The following is a 14,946-nucleotide window of genomic DNA, read 5'->3' on the forward strand; positions in this document are numbered from 1 at the left end:
AGCTAGCGGGTAACCCGTCTTCCCGGAAGGCCTTATATGCAGTGGACTTTTCCGCGTACAGCTCTGAGCACTCTTTATCCCACCACAGGGTGGGAGACCGTCTATGGGTATTCGCGCTGGGTACTGGTTTAGTCTGAGCTTGATTCGCACTGTCGAGAATCAAGCCAGCCAAAAACCTGTACTCTTCCTCCGGAGGAAGTTCTTGAGTGGATTCGATTTTAACGGATATCGCGGTCGCGTAACTCTTCCAATCAATGTTCCGTGTGAGGTCATATGAGACATTGATTGTTTCCGATGGTCTTGAACCGTTAGCAATTGAAATCACGATAGGCAAATGATCGCTACCGTGGGGATCAGGGATCACCTTCCACATGCAATCTAACTGTAGCGATGTCGAGCAAAGCGACAAATCCAACGCGCTTGCGCGTGCTGGTGGTGTAGGAATCCGCGTCATTTCTCCCGTGTTTAAGATGGTCATGTTGAAATTATCGCAAAGATCTTGGATTAATGTTGATCTATTATCATCATGAAGACAGCCCCATACCGTACCGTGCGAGTTAAAGTCTCCCAGAACTAGCCGCGGTGCCGGTAAGGATTCCGTGATATTACAAAGCGTTCGGTGCCCTACCGAGGCTCTAGGAGGAATGTAGATGGAAGCAATGCAAAGGTCTTTACCTTTGATTAAAACTTGACAAGCGACAATTTCAATGCCTGGTGTCGAAGGGAGGTTAATTCGGTTGAAAGAATAGCACTTTTTGATCCCCAAAAGTACTCCTCCATAGGGGTTTTCTCGATCCAGACGAATTATATTAAAGTCGTGGAAGTTGAGATTTATATCGGAAGTTAACCAAGTTTCACATAATGCGAAAGCATCACATTTTAAACTATTTAGTAAAAATTTAAAGGAATCGATTTTCGGGAGGATACTTCTGCTGTTCCACTGTAGAACAGTGATCGAATCGGTGACCTCGTTCGATGACTTAGCCATCGAAGGATACGATCGCTGCAAGGAGGGGCCATTTAGTAGTCAACTGCTTCAAAAATGTTTGCACTATAGGGAGAAAACGTATCAGAAGGCTTTTAAGAGGATCAGTAACATTGAAAGCTGTGAAAATTAAGTCCACTATGTCAGAAAATTTCATTAGTCCGCTACTGGACTGAGTATCTGTTTGAAAAAAGGGGACACTTGGGGTTTTGGATGTCCCTGGAAGTGGTGGGTACTCCTTGTTAGAATTAATATTTCCAAGTCCTGGAGCAAATTGCTTCGGCTTTTGTGCATCACTTCCGTTGGATTTATTGGTTGTAGATGGCGCACTCTGAGTGGACGACACCTTGGCACCCTTACGAGGCAATGTAGGGGAGGCTGGATTTCTCCTCTTCCTGGATTCCCCTGGGTTAACCAAAGATGTTCCCTCTCGTGGGTCGTCAGATTCTTGCTCAACGTTAGCCAAACCAGCATAGGGATTTTCGGACAGGACAGATGGCGAAGCATTCTTTAGCATTTCTGCATAAGAACGCCTTGAGCGTTCCTTAAGGGAGCGCTTAATTTTATCCCCGCGCTGCTTGTACGCAGGGCATGATTTAAGAGCATGTGAAGGGCCCCCGCAGCAAATACACTTTTCAGTTTCTTTGTCGCAAGAGTCATCCTCATGCTCTCCTTCGCATTTGCCGCATCGTTTCTTATTTCCACAATATGTGGCTGTGTGGCCCAACTGCTTGCAATTGCTGCAGCTCATGACCCGCGGTACAAACAGGCGAACTGGTAGGCGAACCCTGTCAAGGAGGATGTAGTTGGGAAGAGAGGACCCGGCGAATGTCACCCGAAGCGAGCCTGATAGAGAGTAGGTAGTCTTACCTCCCTCGGTGTTTGCGGTATACAATTGTTTGCATTCTAAGATCTTAATCTGTTCAAGAGAGGGGTCCTTAAAGCAGCCAACCCCGTGCTCCAACAGTTCTTCGCATTTCAGGCCCGGTTCGGACACTACCCCATCGATTTCACAGGCCACACAAGGCACGTACGCTTTAAATTCCCGCGTAAAGCGCTCACAGCAAGCAATCGCGTTTGCCTGGCCGAGATCACTCACTAGAACACGTATCTTGTTTGCCCGAACACGTGTTATCTGAGTTACGGCCGGGTAATTAGCAGTCAGATCTCGAGAAAGTTTTAATATATTAACCGGTTTCTCTCCGGTCCGAAAATATACCACCCATGGCCCAGAGGAACCTTCTGGGTACTGCTTTATACGGGGAGCAATGCGAGTATTAGGGGGATCAGGGACTTCCATGATTGCATCAGATGGTATTTCGCCCTCGGCCATTTAAGCACGAGGGCAGAGCGTTATATAAACGGGAATGTGTCTTATTATTTGATTACAAGGTAGAGTAAAAGTAGGGAAAAGGAAAGAAAGCAAACGAGGAAAAAAAATAAAGCAAAACTTATCTGCAAACAACGTCGATTGTTCCGCACCAGCGAAAACAATGTACTGGATTTACTGTCGGCACCAGCAGAACGGCTGCTAACGAACGAACAAAGGATGACCTTGACTCACTAAAATTTACACACCGAGCACCACTGTGAAATATAACGATCCGTTCCGTTCAAAGGTTGGGAGACGTATGTATGACTGTTGATTACATAAACAGGAAATACGTCAATAATGTAAATAAAAATTAAAAAGGAAAATATATTTTTCTGCCCATTTGCCGCATAATAAATCATTACCTTCTGATGATTTCAAAAGGGTTATATCGTACTGGGAAAGAAATGGGTTTCTACTCAAATTCGGCAGTGATGCAAATGCCCACCGCATAATTTGGAGCAGCTCAGATATCAATTTGAGAGGCACCGAATTGATGATATACATAAGGCGAAGGGGGCCAATTCAGATCGTTGACCAATTCGGACCCCCAGCTGTTTCTCAGCTATTGTAATATTATTAAAAGCGTATATATCACTTTCATGGCTGTCATGTCGTCGCTGGTGTAGCTATCTTATGACAACCGCCATTTTGCACATTACGAGAAAAACGATTTTTAAAGTTTGAGATTGAATATCTTGAAACTTACGAATGGTATAAAAAATTCAAAGAAAACAATTGATGCTTCTATCTATTCTGTATTAATCTCTCAAATATTACGAAGATCAGTTGATTGTGTTGCGAGTTTTTACTATAAATGTAAACAAAAGTCGCACTCACACGTGTCGTGGGTGTGTATTGATGACAAAATTTGTATGGCGTGTCATAATCGTGCGTGGGAAATTTCCCATAAAAAAATCATCAATTGTTAACTTTTATTCATATCTTTGGCTTCATTTGGTCTATAATCAATCGGTGAGATGCATTTTGAAGGAAATGAGTCGGAGAATCTTGAAAAAATAGTTATTTTTGGATGCAGTGTTGCCATATAAGCTATATTTCCAGTTTAAAACTTAAATTGCATTTTTCTCACAATTCGTGCATTTTTGTCTTCAAAATTATTATGCCATTGTGTTTCTCAGATAGTTATACATATAAAAACATATTAAACTTCAATATAATATAAGACAATCCCCAGACACAGTCATTTGAAGAAAAAAAACTTACAATTTCTCATCACCATCATATCTCAGTAATCAAGCCCAATGTCAAAATTCGCCACTTTGTAGAGATTTATTAGACAAGTAATGTGACATATCTAACTCAGTTTACCCAAAAATGGCGTTTATCATAAGATAGCACAACAGCGACGATGTAGCTTTGTTCTATCTCACAAAATTTTGCGGTTCTCAGTTTTCGATTGCGTGCGCTAGGGGCGAATGTTTTTTCAGAGCGCTTTTTTTAAATGTGTAAGCCGAAAAACAAGATTTTTATTGCCACCAACTGTTAATTAAATCAATCCTGATTTTATATGTGTCGGATAATATCTTTTATTTAATATCTTGTTTTGGGCAAGACTATCAACTGTTTTCGTTTAATCAGTGTGTGAATAATAGATTATGGGTTGGTTCAATTCGGACCTTTTGCCCTATATACGGTTTGATACGCAATCACGAAAAACCGATTGAGAGAAAAGTGTGCGCAGTCAACCGATCTCTCAGGAAAACATTATTTCACGAAAATCATATCGGAATAACTAAAGGGCAAAATAGGAATTCATTTATATTACAAAAAAATCGATAAGAAATGGGCGGGCCTAATTGGAACAGGATTGGGATAATTCGGACCTTTCATGTACTTCTGCGCAGAACCGTTTATACACAATATGGTAAAAAATCGGAGAAAGTCATGTTAGAAAAAAATGTGCACAATTGATCAGGTTTCATAAAAAAAATTTATTTGTGAATCGGTTGACACGTTCCAGTTCAATAGCTCATAAACCCTTACTAGGTCCGAATTGGCCCAGTTTCCCTTAAGTAGTACAATTTTGCATATATAATTAATGTAGGAAATCTATTTACACGGACTGACAGAGAATTTGATCATAAGTACATTGTTTTTGATCATTTAAACATCTCGATATCTAGCTTTACATTACGTAATTCCAAATCTGGGACCTCTACGAAGAAGGCATGACCATATTCCGATGCCCAGTGGAGCAGAATGCAGAAAAGCCCCATTTTTTTTCTCTGCGTAGTTATAAAGCTTAAGGTCACAAACAAAATTGCCGCCATCTGCCGTTTCGTGGGTTATTACCAATTTTGTTGAACATATTATTTAAATATTTATTATATGAACACACTTTAAATGTCATGATAACATTTTTCACTTTTTGAAACTTTTTTATTATTGTATATTTCCGAAGGTTAAGGAATAAAAAATTTCTTCAAGAGATTTTATGGTAAAAAAATGTTAAAATACATTTTCTCGAGTATTTTTTTAAATGTCATGTAGTGACAGCTACATATGTTATAGATTGTAAATGTCTTTGGTACATGTATAATATATGGGTATATGGGTAGCCACCATCATAGCTTGAATCGTTTACCCATTTTTCATTATTTCAACCATTTTGCAATATTTTTCTATTTATTCAAATTTAGTCTAATTTCCTTTTTCATTTTCTGTTTCATTGATTGTTTCATTTATTCAATCTGTTTTATGTTGCTATTTATTGATTATTTATAAATTTATTTTTCAAACCTCAACTTTTGTATTGTCTTAATTTTGTTTATTTTCTGTCGTTTCTCCACTTTGGGTTTTATATTTTGGATATTAGTAGGTTTTTGATTATTTGCATGTTATTAATCTATTTCCATTATTTTAAATGTCACTTTCCGCTTCCTCTTATTGTTCCATTTTATCTATACTTATTTTTTCTCGTTTGCTCTTTATTTATTTTTTGTTTTATTTCTTTAAATTCGACCTCCATTGAATATTCTTTTTGCTTTTTTTAATTTATTGCGTTTCTATTTTGTTACTGAAATTTGCACAAGGTTGTATTTGTGAGTTTTTTGATGATACTGTGCCAAATATATAAAAGAGGGACTCGCAAAAATCAGTTTTCATGCATTCCTGTTTGACCAAATTATGACTATAGACTGGTAGATAGCTGCTAGATGAGTGGTAAGCGTGACTACCACTTAGTCCAGTGGGTCTAGGTTCAATCCCAGCCGAGGTCGATGAAATATTCTGGGGGGAAAACCCTATGTCACGACTTCCTTCACAAAGGAAGTAGAGCCGTTGGTCCAGGTCCATGTGTTGATGACCCGATATCTGGTTGTGAAAACGCCTCTCTGGTATCGGTGACAGGTACTCAGTGCGGACAGAGACAGACGGAAAATAAACGGAAAAAAAATGAATTAAAAATCTTTTGTATTTACAACACTCACACGAGCTCAACCAGTTGTGTGTTCGAAAAATCTACAATGATGGAGAAGGCCCTTATGCTGGACCCCCCGGGCCCGTAATTTATCTCTACAGTCCTGAATATAATACAATATAATATAATATAATATAATATAATATAATATAATATAATATAATATAATATAATATAATATAATATAATATAATATAATATAATATAATATAATATAATATAATATAATATAATATAATATAATATAATATAATATAATATAATATAATATAATATAATATAATATAATATAATATAATATAATATAATATAATATAATATAATATAATATAATATAATATAATATAATATAATATAATATAATATAATATAATATAATATAATATAATACAATACAATATATCGGAGGGTTCGTAGACAAAACCAATCGGTACCAAAATTTATACAGGGTGCGTCATCTGGATGTATCCTATTTCAACATTGAACAACTCCGCCATTTTACAGCTGATTTTGACAGATAAACACAATTCTGAAACGTCATTTATTACCATTTTAGCTATGAGTCGATTTACACCAAAAGAACGCGCTGAAATCGCTTACATCAAAAACGATCGTTTAATAGTGAAAACTATGTGTGCTTATCATAAAAAATATGGCAGGCATTCGGCGCCTACAAACAAGACATTCCGTAATTTGGTGAAGAATTTCTTTGAGTACGAGTCTGTAGCAACTCCCCAGATTCCTATTTTCAACAAGACGAGGCACCTTACCACACCGCAGCCGCTACATTCAAGTTCTTTCAGAGCAAATTCCTAGCACGCGTTTTCTCAAAAATTGGTGATTTGGAATGGCCTCGTTCTCCGGATTTAACGGTACTGCAGACTTATTTTCAGTGGGGTTACTTGAAAAGAAAAGTTTATTCTAGTAAACCTAAGAACCTTGAACAACTGAAAGCTAATATACGAGCTGAAATTACTGCGATTAAGCCCGAAATGCTGCCCAATGTCATGCAAAATGCCCGCAAAAGAGCTGCTTTTTGTATATCAAATAAGGGTAGTCATTTAATCGACGTTGTATTCCAAACCTGGTTTATAATAAATGGCATAAAATATCCTAAAAAAACTTGATTACTTGTGAAAATCAGCTGAAAAATGGAGGAGTTGGTCAATGTTCAAAAAAGGATATATCCAGCTGGCGCACCCTGTATAAATTTTGGTACCGATCAGTTGTGTCTACGGCAGGCTTGTTATTTGCTCACACAATGTGCACAAAGAACGAAATACACCGATGAAGAACAGAGCAGCACAAAAACACTGCGATATGCAGAACGACCGCACACAGAGAAACTTGAAAACGAAAAAGAGTCAGATCTGTGCACCAAGAGCTGCAAATTTTACACATTTTGCCTTTCTCATATAGAAAGGTTATGCAATCACTCTGAAAAACGCCAACCTAATCCCGGCCCGGAGGGCCGAGTGTCATATCCCATTCGACTCAATTCGTCGAGATCGGAAAAAGTCTGTATGTGTTTTTATTTTTGATGCTAAATGTGTTCAAGGTGCATGAAACGTCGAGATTTGATGCAAACTGGAAAAAAAATTTGACGACGGTTCACTTTTTTGGATGTTGGCACATTTTTGCCTTTTTTCCTTTCTCATATAGAAAGGTTATGCAATCACTCTGAAAAACGTCAACCTAATTTTTTTTGACTCGCATAAGGTTTCTGGATTTTAACAGGGGCGTAGTTGATGGTTTACGGAGAGGGGTTACACCCCCCCCCCCCAACTACTGTTCACTCCCCTCCTTTAAAAATCTCTTTAAATCACCCCTCAGACCACCACCCCATCCAGCCCTCATACCCCCCCCCCCCCTTTCAACCCCATCATCTTTAAACCACCACTGTATCACAAAGCATACCAATTTAAGCTGGGGAGTCGTTCGTTCATGGGACTTTCGCCCTCCTCACATACCCACCCCCGCATGACAAAATGAGTTAGCAAGCAGATAACATTGATCTAATGCTGATTAGGCTAATGGAGTATGATATTTTTTGTTTCAAGTGTTTCACCGTCGACACGTAGCTCATCAAGTTCGTGGCTGGCATGCCATTGTATATAAGTGCAAAGTGTACTAAGAATGTAATGGACATTTCCACAATTATGTTGAACATAAAAAGCCTCCGTGCCATAGTTTAGAGAAATGAGAAAGGCACAATTGCACCGCTAGGTGGATTAAAACAGGTTTTTTACCTCCCCTCACTGGCCAACAGGTGTAGGAAGGAGAATCAAACTACAATTCAGATAAAGATCGATCGGAAGAACGTTTTTGAAATGTTTTTTGTTGCTTTCTCTGCTTCGGTGCGTATGAGACCAAGATTCACACTTAGAGCTTATTTATTTCTACTCTTTGAGGTGTGCAGCCATGGAGTAGAACGCACATATGGGAGTGACACATATCGGAGTGAAGAGATTTATTGTGAAAGAGAAGAGCGGTGGTTCGCATGAAAAGTTCAAAGAGCGTTTTTCTCTATATTTGCTCTAATCCCTGGTCTACGCACCCTCCAAAAATGTCAAAGTTAATATGGAAATTAGTATGAGAAATCGGTTAACATTGAAGATAAAATCTCAAAAAATCACCTCATCAACCAATTTATGAGAACACTATATATTTCCAAAGATATTTTTCTAATGAACATATTCGTGGAACATTGTAAGTTCTCTTGTGAACTATTCAAACAGGGCTGCCATGATTAATAATAAAATCCACTCGTTTGAAGTCATGTTGCTTCCTTGTCAATAACCTTTCTCAGCGAAGTTTCACAAACTTACAATGTTCCTCGAATATGTTCACCAGAAGAATAGCTTTAGAAATTTATATTGTTCTTATTAGTTCATTAATGGTGTGAATTTTTGAGAATTTATTTTCAATGTTAACCGATTTTCCATACTAATTTCCATATATAATTTTAAATTTTTGGAGGGTCCGTAACCGCAACCGATCGGTACCAAAATTTGTACGATTACTAAGAACCATAAAAGGAATCAGAAGAATCTGGTGAAGTTAATAGGCAAAAATTGAACTAATCTAGCGAACAACACAGCTTCTCCGCCAAGAAAGAAGATCTCAACACGCGGCAGTAAACTGGGTCAATAAGACCCAATGAGGATTGGGAGATGTAATTTTCTTTCCTTCATCATTTTTATTTCATTGTTTAAAAACAACAAAAGATCCACGGCTCAGTTATGCTAACGCGTTGAGCCGTATCAACTATACACAAAAAACTTTTAGAAACACATATGTTAACGCATATGCAGTTTATTATGATCACGGCATTATTTATGTACACAGGTTAGTGTAAGTTCATAAAAAAATGAAGAATGCATCAGTGGGTGCCAAAAGACACATACATGTGCCATATGTTCATACTTTCTGGGTCCCACCGGGGTGGATTCCGACAATCAATTAATTCTATACATTAGAATCTACTACCTAGTTACTCAAAAAAGGTCAAGTTCCGTAATGGTATGTAGAACCACCGCTTTGCTTTAGCAGGAAATACATTATAGTTGAAATAGAAATGAGATGCAAATAAGGTTTACTCTAATAAATTCCATTACTAGGCTGCTAGAGAAGCAGAGCTCTAAATGGCCTGTGTTAAGCCAAAGAGGACCAAGCGCCATTTTGAGGTACTTTATCTAAAATCGCTTTAACATCCCATGTAACACCAGGAACTCTAATATTTATTATGTTTTGGGAGCTCAAATAGCAAACGAAAGCAAGCAAATGTTCTTTGACTTTCTATGTAAATGGTAAGTTATCGAAAAATGAATTTTGGTACGAAAAATACACGAAAAAAATTATGGCGCTTAGCTCGGTTTGGCTTAACGCAGGCCAAATGTGTTTCACGGTTGTTATCTCATTCAAAATAACCTACCGCATTCTAAAGAATCCCTATGAAAACTTTTTGTTTATTATAACCTCCGCGAAAAGCATTTCCACTGTTTGTTAACTCTGTTCTCTTTTTATTTTCATTCCACGCTCTTCGGCTTACTGGTATTCACGGACACCGGGACAACCAAATCTCACGTTACAACCATCGACTTGAATGTCGAAACGCTTGGCTGTCGAGAAAAATCATCGTCATGTAAAAAAATTGCTGCCAACCCCACAATGGAATACCGCACCACAACTCTATCCCGAAATTCCACCCACTCGCTTTACAAACAACAACAATAACATTGTGAAATGAATGGAGAAAAAATCCTTACCCAAATAACAGTTCCGTGGGCTTACTTTTGGCTATCAGAAAACAAATGGCACCAACGTGGTGCAGTCGTGTTTGGAATATGCGATGAAACACTACGCCGGGTTCCTCCCCGGTGAGGGTGGCGTACTGCTAAGACTACTGCTCGAGGTGAGTAATGATAAACTAACTAACCCACTAACTACACCCCGAACAGGTCGGTCCTACGGAGTGCTTTTGGTTGCCGTGTACCCGAGGGATGATGGGGGCACCGGGCTATCTTTCCGGATGAAAGCCTAATGAATATATGTACTGTGGAGTGTATCATAGAAGTCTCTGACCAGGCAGCCAGTCCTTCTTTAGAATGCAAATGTTTGCGCCGGCATGTTTAGCTCAGAACAAGTTTTATGATAATGAGTGGTTGGGTCTCTCGCCAAATGCAACTTTCAGCAGAGTGAGTTTACCAGGTGGTACTATAGATAGATACTGCTTGGCCTTCTTATTCAACTTTCTGATGGTACTCTATTCCAAATAGGACTTGGTCTGTTTCTCAATGAAGTGTTGTTTACACCGTTCATGCAGTTACTTATCTAGAGGGAGCGATTGCCAGATGAAGATGCACTTGTGCGATCTAAATTACTTCAACCCAAAAAGTTCTTCGATTGAGCAAGATTCAAACCCTTCATTTGCTGCGGCATGCGTTGGAACTTTAAAACTGTGAAAACCAAAACTGTATAGTACAGTATCGCACCGAATGACCTTCAACTTATTCAAAGCTTTTGTGTTCGATATCTCACCTTGTAAATACAGATGATCTCATGTTTTGTAATTATAATTCAAGTCGAAATAATAATTTTTATCGGACAACTTTCCAGTTGTTTTGCTTCTTATTGTTTACATACGTAATCCGGTTTTTTGAAAATCCTACATTTTAAATCATAAATGAAAACATATCCTGTTTGCTTTAACTAATCATATTACTTGGTAGTAGCATTTTTTAGCCATGACCTCAAACCATTCAAAATAATCTCTTATAATCTCGTACAGGTAACCTTGATATACGAACTGCAACAGCAGAATACCCTTTCCCAACAATTCCACATCCAACCATGTCGGTTTGTACAAACCAAATGATGAAATTTTCCCCGTTGGTTTCCGGCATTTCTTTGCATTTCCTCCCAACTCCCGGCGCAAAACAACGCCGAAAGTAGATCGAGCAGCATACTATAACCATTTGGTAGGGGGAGAAAAATAAAAATACGAAATTATGAAAAGCCAACTCGTTCGAAATCATTCACTGCCTCGAATGAAGATACTATGAAGATGAATGACGAGGAAATTCTAGCGAATGAAAAATTCATGCGCTTCAACGCGGTTGAATAATTTATTTCTGTTTAAATGTTTGCCTTCTTAACATATTAAATCATAATACCGGGAAATTTCAGCCGCTTACAGGCGCACACTGGGAGGGAATCAAAATCACATAACAGTTTAGAGAAGATTCAGTGGTGTAGTCAGAAATGTTATTTGGGAGGGGGTGAGCTGTGAGGTTTGATCAAAATTCTTTCAAAAGTGCTTAAATTTACTCGGTAATATTGTTATATAATTATAGAAGTTTTAACATCGGGGCTCATTCGCATTTTTCGCAAAAAAAAAACAATCATTTCAAATAAATACAATTTTAAAATCGAAAACTATTGTGGAAGTCTATACTGAGCACACTGCTTGTTGTTGCGCATGATCTTTTTCGGGGAATAATCATTATATCCATTATTCACTTCATCGTTTGCTGCCCTCTCCCTCGCTCTTGTGTACGTCCATGTCGATGTTGCTAGAGCAATTTTGGCTTTCACTGTTGTTTTTTTATGCTTATTGTGTATCGTAATGACCTTGGTGTAAACGTCGTCTATTGGTTGTAGGGGAACATCATATGGGTCATTCCACGCGAAGTGATCAAAAAAAGATGCAAACTTGAAACCGACCTTCACGGATTTGAACCAAATTTGGTGGAATTGTTCATCTAGGGCCAATATATAAAAACCCAAATTTTTGTGTCGATTGAACCACCCCCAGGTCATGGGAGCACCCCCCGTTTTGACAAATTGCCAAAACCCTTGATTTACTTTTGATCATATATCCGGTTCTATTAACTATAGAATCAAACCGCTAGATGGCTTTGAAGAAAATTATTAAAGGAGTCTAGAAAAAATATAAATTTTTGGCGGCTATGCTGCCAACTATGCGATTTTTTCAGTTAAATAATAAAAATTAATTTTTCTCCCAATACATATATTTCAATTTTGAAAATTCTAGTGCCATCGTGTTTCTCAGTCAATTTTACATAAGAGACACTTATAATCTCAATATAATTTGAGCGAATCCTGACATATACCGTTCTGAAGGGAAAAACTCGCATTTTCTCATATAAAAATCCATTTTTATTGGCCGAAATTGAGAAAATCTTCAAACGGTCATAAAAATCGACCCTGATCTGCTAGAAGCAAACCAAAAACGTAGTTTTTCATCATTTCTCGTCTACTTTACGAAAAATCATGTTTGAACTCAGAATACCCGAGTTGGTTTTTTAGTGTTGTGCGCTTGTGATTTTATATGGGAAATTGCGAGTTTTTCCCTTCAAAACGGTGTATCTCAGGATCCGCTCAAATTATATTGAGATTATAAGTGTTTCTTATGTAAAAACGTCTAAGGAAAAACGTCTAAGGAACACGATGGAATTAAAATTTTCAAAATTGAAATATATGTATTGGGAGAAAAATTAATTTTTATAATTTAACTGAAAAAATCACATAGTTGGCAGCACTGCCGCCAAAAATTTATATTTTTTCTAGACTCCTTGAATAATTTTCTTCAAAATCCATTTAGCGGTTTGATTCTAGAGTCAATAGAACCGAAGATATGATCTAAAGAAAATCAAGAATTTTGGCAATTTGTCAAAACGGGGGGTGCTCCCATGACCCGAGGGGTGGTTCAATTGACACAAAAATTTGGATTTTTATATATTGGCCCTAGATGAACAATTTCTCCAAATTTGGTTCAAATCCGTGAAGGTCGATTACACGTGCCTTGATCACTTCACGTGTAATACTAATACCCATATTTAAATGTATTAGTACAGTAATGTTTCGATTATATCACGCTTATATATTCATATGTGGCTCCAATATAACATTTTTCAGCACAGCACTTTTTGAGTTCCTTTTGTGGTCCCAAATGCCTGTGAAATGTTTGGAAGCGGTCGGTTGCTTCCCGGGTTTGCGCATTGTGTTCAAAGTTTGTATGGGATTTTATATGGGGATAACAATTATTTTGCATTTACGTTAATAAAGATCGCTATTTCATTCAATATGAAAAACCAGCTTTATAAAACTACAGTTTAAACCTTGGTCAACAAGTTTGTCGAAGACGGTAACTAGTTACGAGTTTTCAAAAAAATAGTTATAAAGATTTTAAAATTTATGGTTCAATCCAAATGCAGAAATTCATTATTTCTTCCAACACTGTCAACAGTACACCACGACACCGATACTTTAAACTTAAATAAATGAGAATGTAGTCATCGCAGAGACTTGGTAACTTAGAAATGTGCAGAATGAATTGCTGAATAACATAGACGTAGTCAGAAAATGAAAAGAAGAGGGGTGTGGCTTGTGTACTCCCCAGTTCCATTTTTAGATAATTTAGTAAAACATAAGGAGCACATCTTCAACGCAGGTTTATACCGCCGAATTAAAAATTAATCTTACGTGTTTGAGTGCTACTATTTAAGGGCTCTATTGTTATCTCATTTAAAATGGCACAACGGTTTATAAATTTCACGTATTTTAAAATCCTATTTCTTAGCCGTCAGAGAGTCAGAATTTAAAAAAATGCATATCCTTAAATTCCTTGAAGTCTCGGAATTGTTTATATTGACGTTTTCGTTTGAGAATCACAGAAGTGTTATTGGTGAACCAGAAATATACTTCAGGTTAGAACCCAACACGATTTTCAGGCTTGAGTTAGTGTTTGCCTCAAGCAAAAACAACACATAAATTTGTAGGTGTGAATCCTAAATATTGTAAATGTTATTTCTCACAACAAAGATTGTAGAATGATTCATATTTGGGTCTATCAACATATTAAGAAAGTTCAGTCATTGACATTGACAAGGACTTCTTTGTCTTATACAAAACAATCTAAATAGGGGCTGGGGAGTACACAAGCCCTCCCCCTTCTTCTTTTCATTTTCTGACTACGTCTCTGTTATTCAGCAACTCATTCTGAACATTTCATTCAAAGGTACCAAGTCTCTGCGATGAATGAATTCTCATTTATTTAAGTTTTTAATGTCGATGTCGGTGGTGCACTGGCAGTGTTGGAAAAAGTAATCAATTTCTGCATTTGGATTTTATTATGGTAAAATCCAAATGCAGAAATTGATTACTTTCAAAATCGTTATAACTATTTTTTTTGAAAACTCGTAGCTAGTTACGGTCTTCAACAAAGTTGTTAACCAAGGCTTGAGCTATAGTTTTATAAAGCTAGTTTTTCATATTCAGTAAAATAGCGATCTTTGTTAACGTAAATGCAAAATAATTGATTTCCCCATATAAAATCCCATGCAAAATTTGAACGCAATGCGCAAACCCGGGAAGCAACCAACCGCTACCAAATTTTGCTCAGGCATTTGGTACCACAAAAGGAACTCAAAAAGTGCCGTGCCCGCTAGTTTGCCCGCTAGACTGGCAACAATTTTGACTTTTTTTTTCGGAACACTGTTAACTCCAACGGTAATTGACTTCACATACCATTTGTCAAATATGAGCTTTTTCCGATAACTCTAGTTTACTCACAAGAATTTTCAAGTTTGTATGTGGAAATATATGAAAAATTGGCAATAGAAA

General features: G+C 37.4%; 1 protein-coding gene across 1 annotated transcript in view; it reads left to right on the forward strand.

Annotated features, from left to right (window-relative positions):
- Positions 1-14,946, forward strand: part of LOC131679305 (uncharacterized) — a 615,352-nt gene that overhangs the window by 394,733 nt on the left and 205,673 nt on the right. The window contains exon 12 of the mRNA XM_058960013.1: positions 10,079-10,213. Coding sequence (XP_058815996.1) covers positions 10,079-10,213 — 135 coding nt within the window. The remainder of the gene's footprint in view (positions 1-10,078; positions 10,214-14,946) is intronic.

This window comes from Topomyia yanbarensis, chromosome 2 (genome assembly GCF_030247195.1).
Source record: "Topomyia yanbarensis strain Yona2022 chromosome 2, ASM3024719v1, whole genome shotgun sequence".
In the NCBI taxonomy this organism is placed as follows: Eukaryota; Metazoa; Arthropoda; class Insecta; order Diptera; family Culicidae; genus Topomyia; species Topomyia yanbarensis.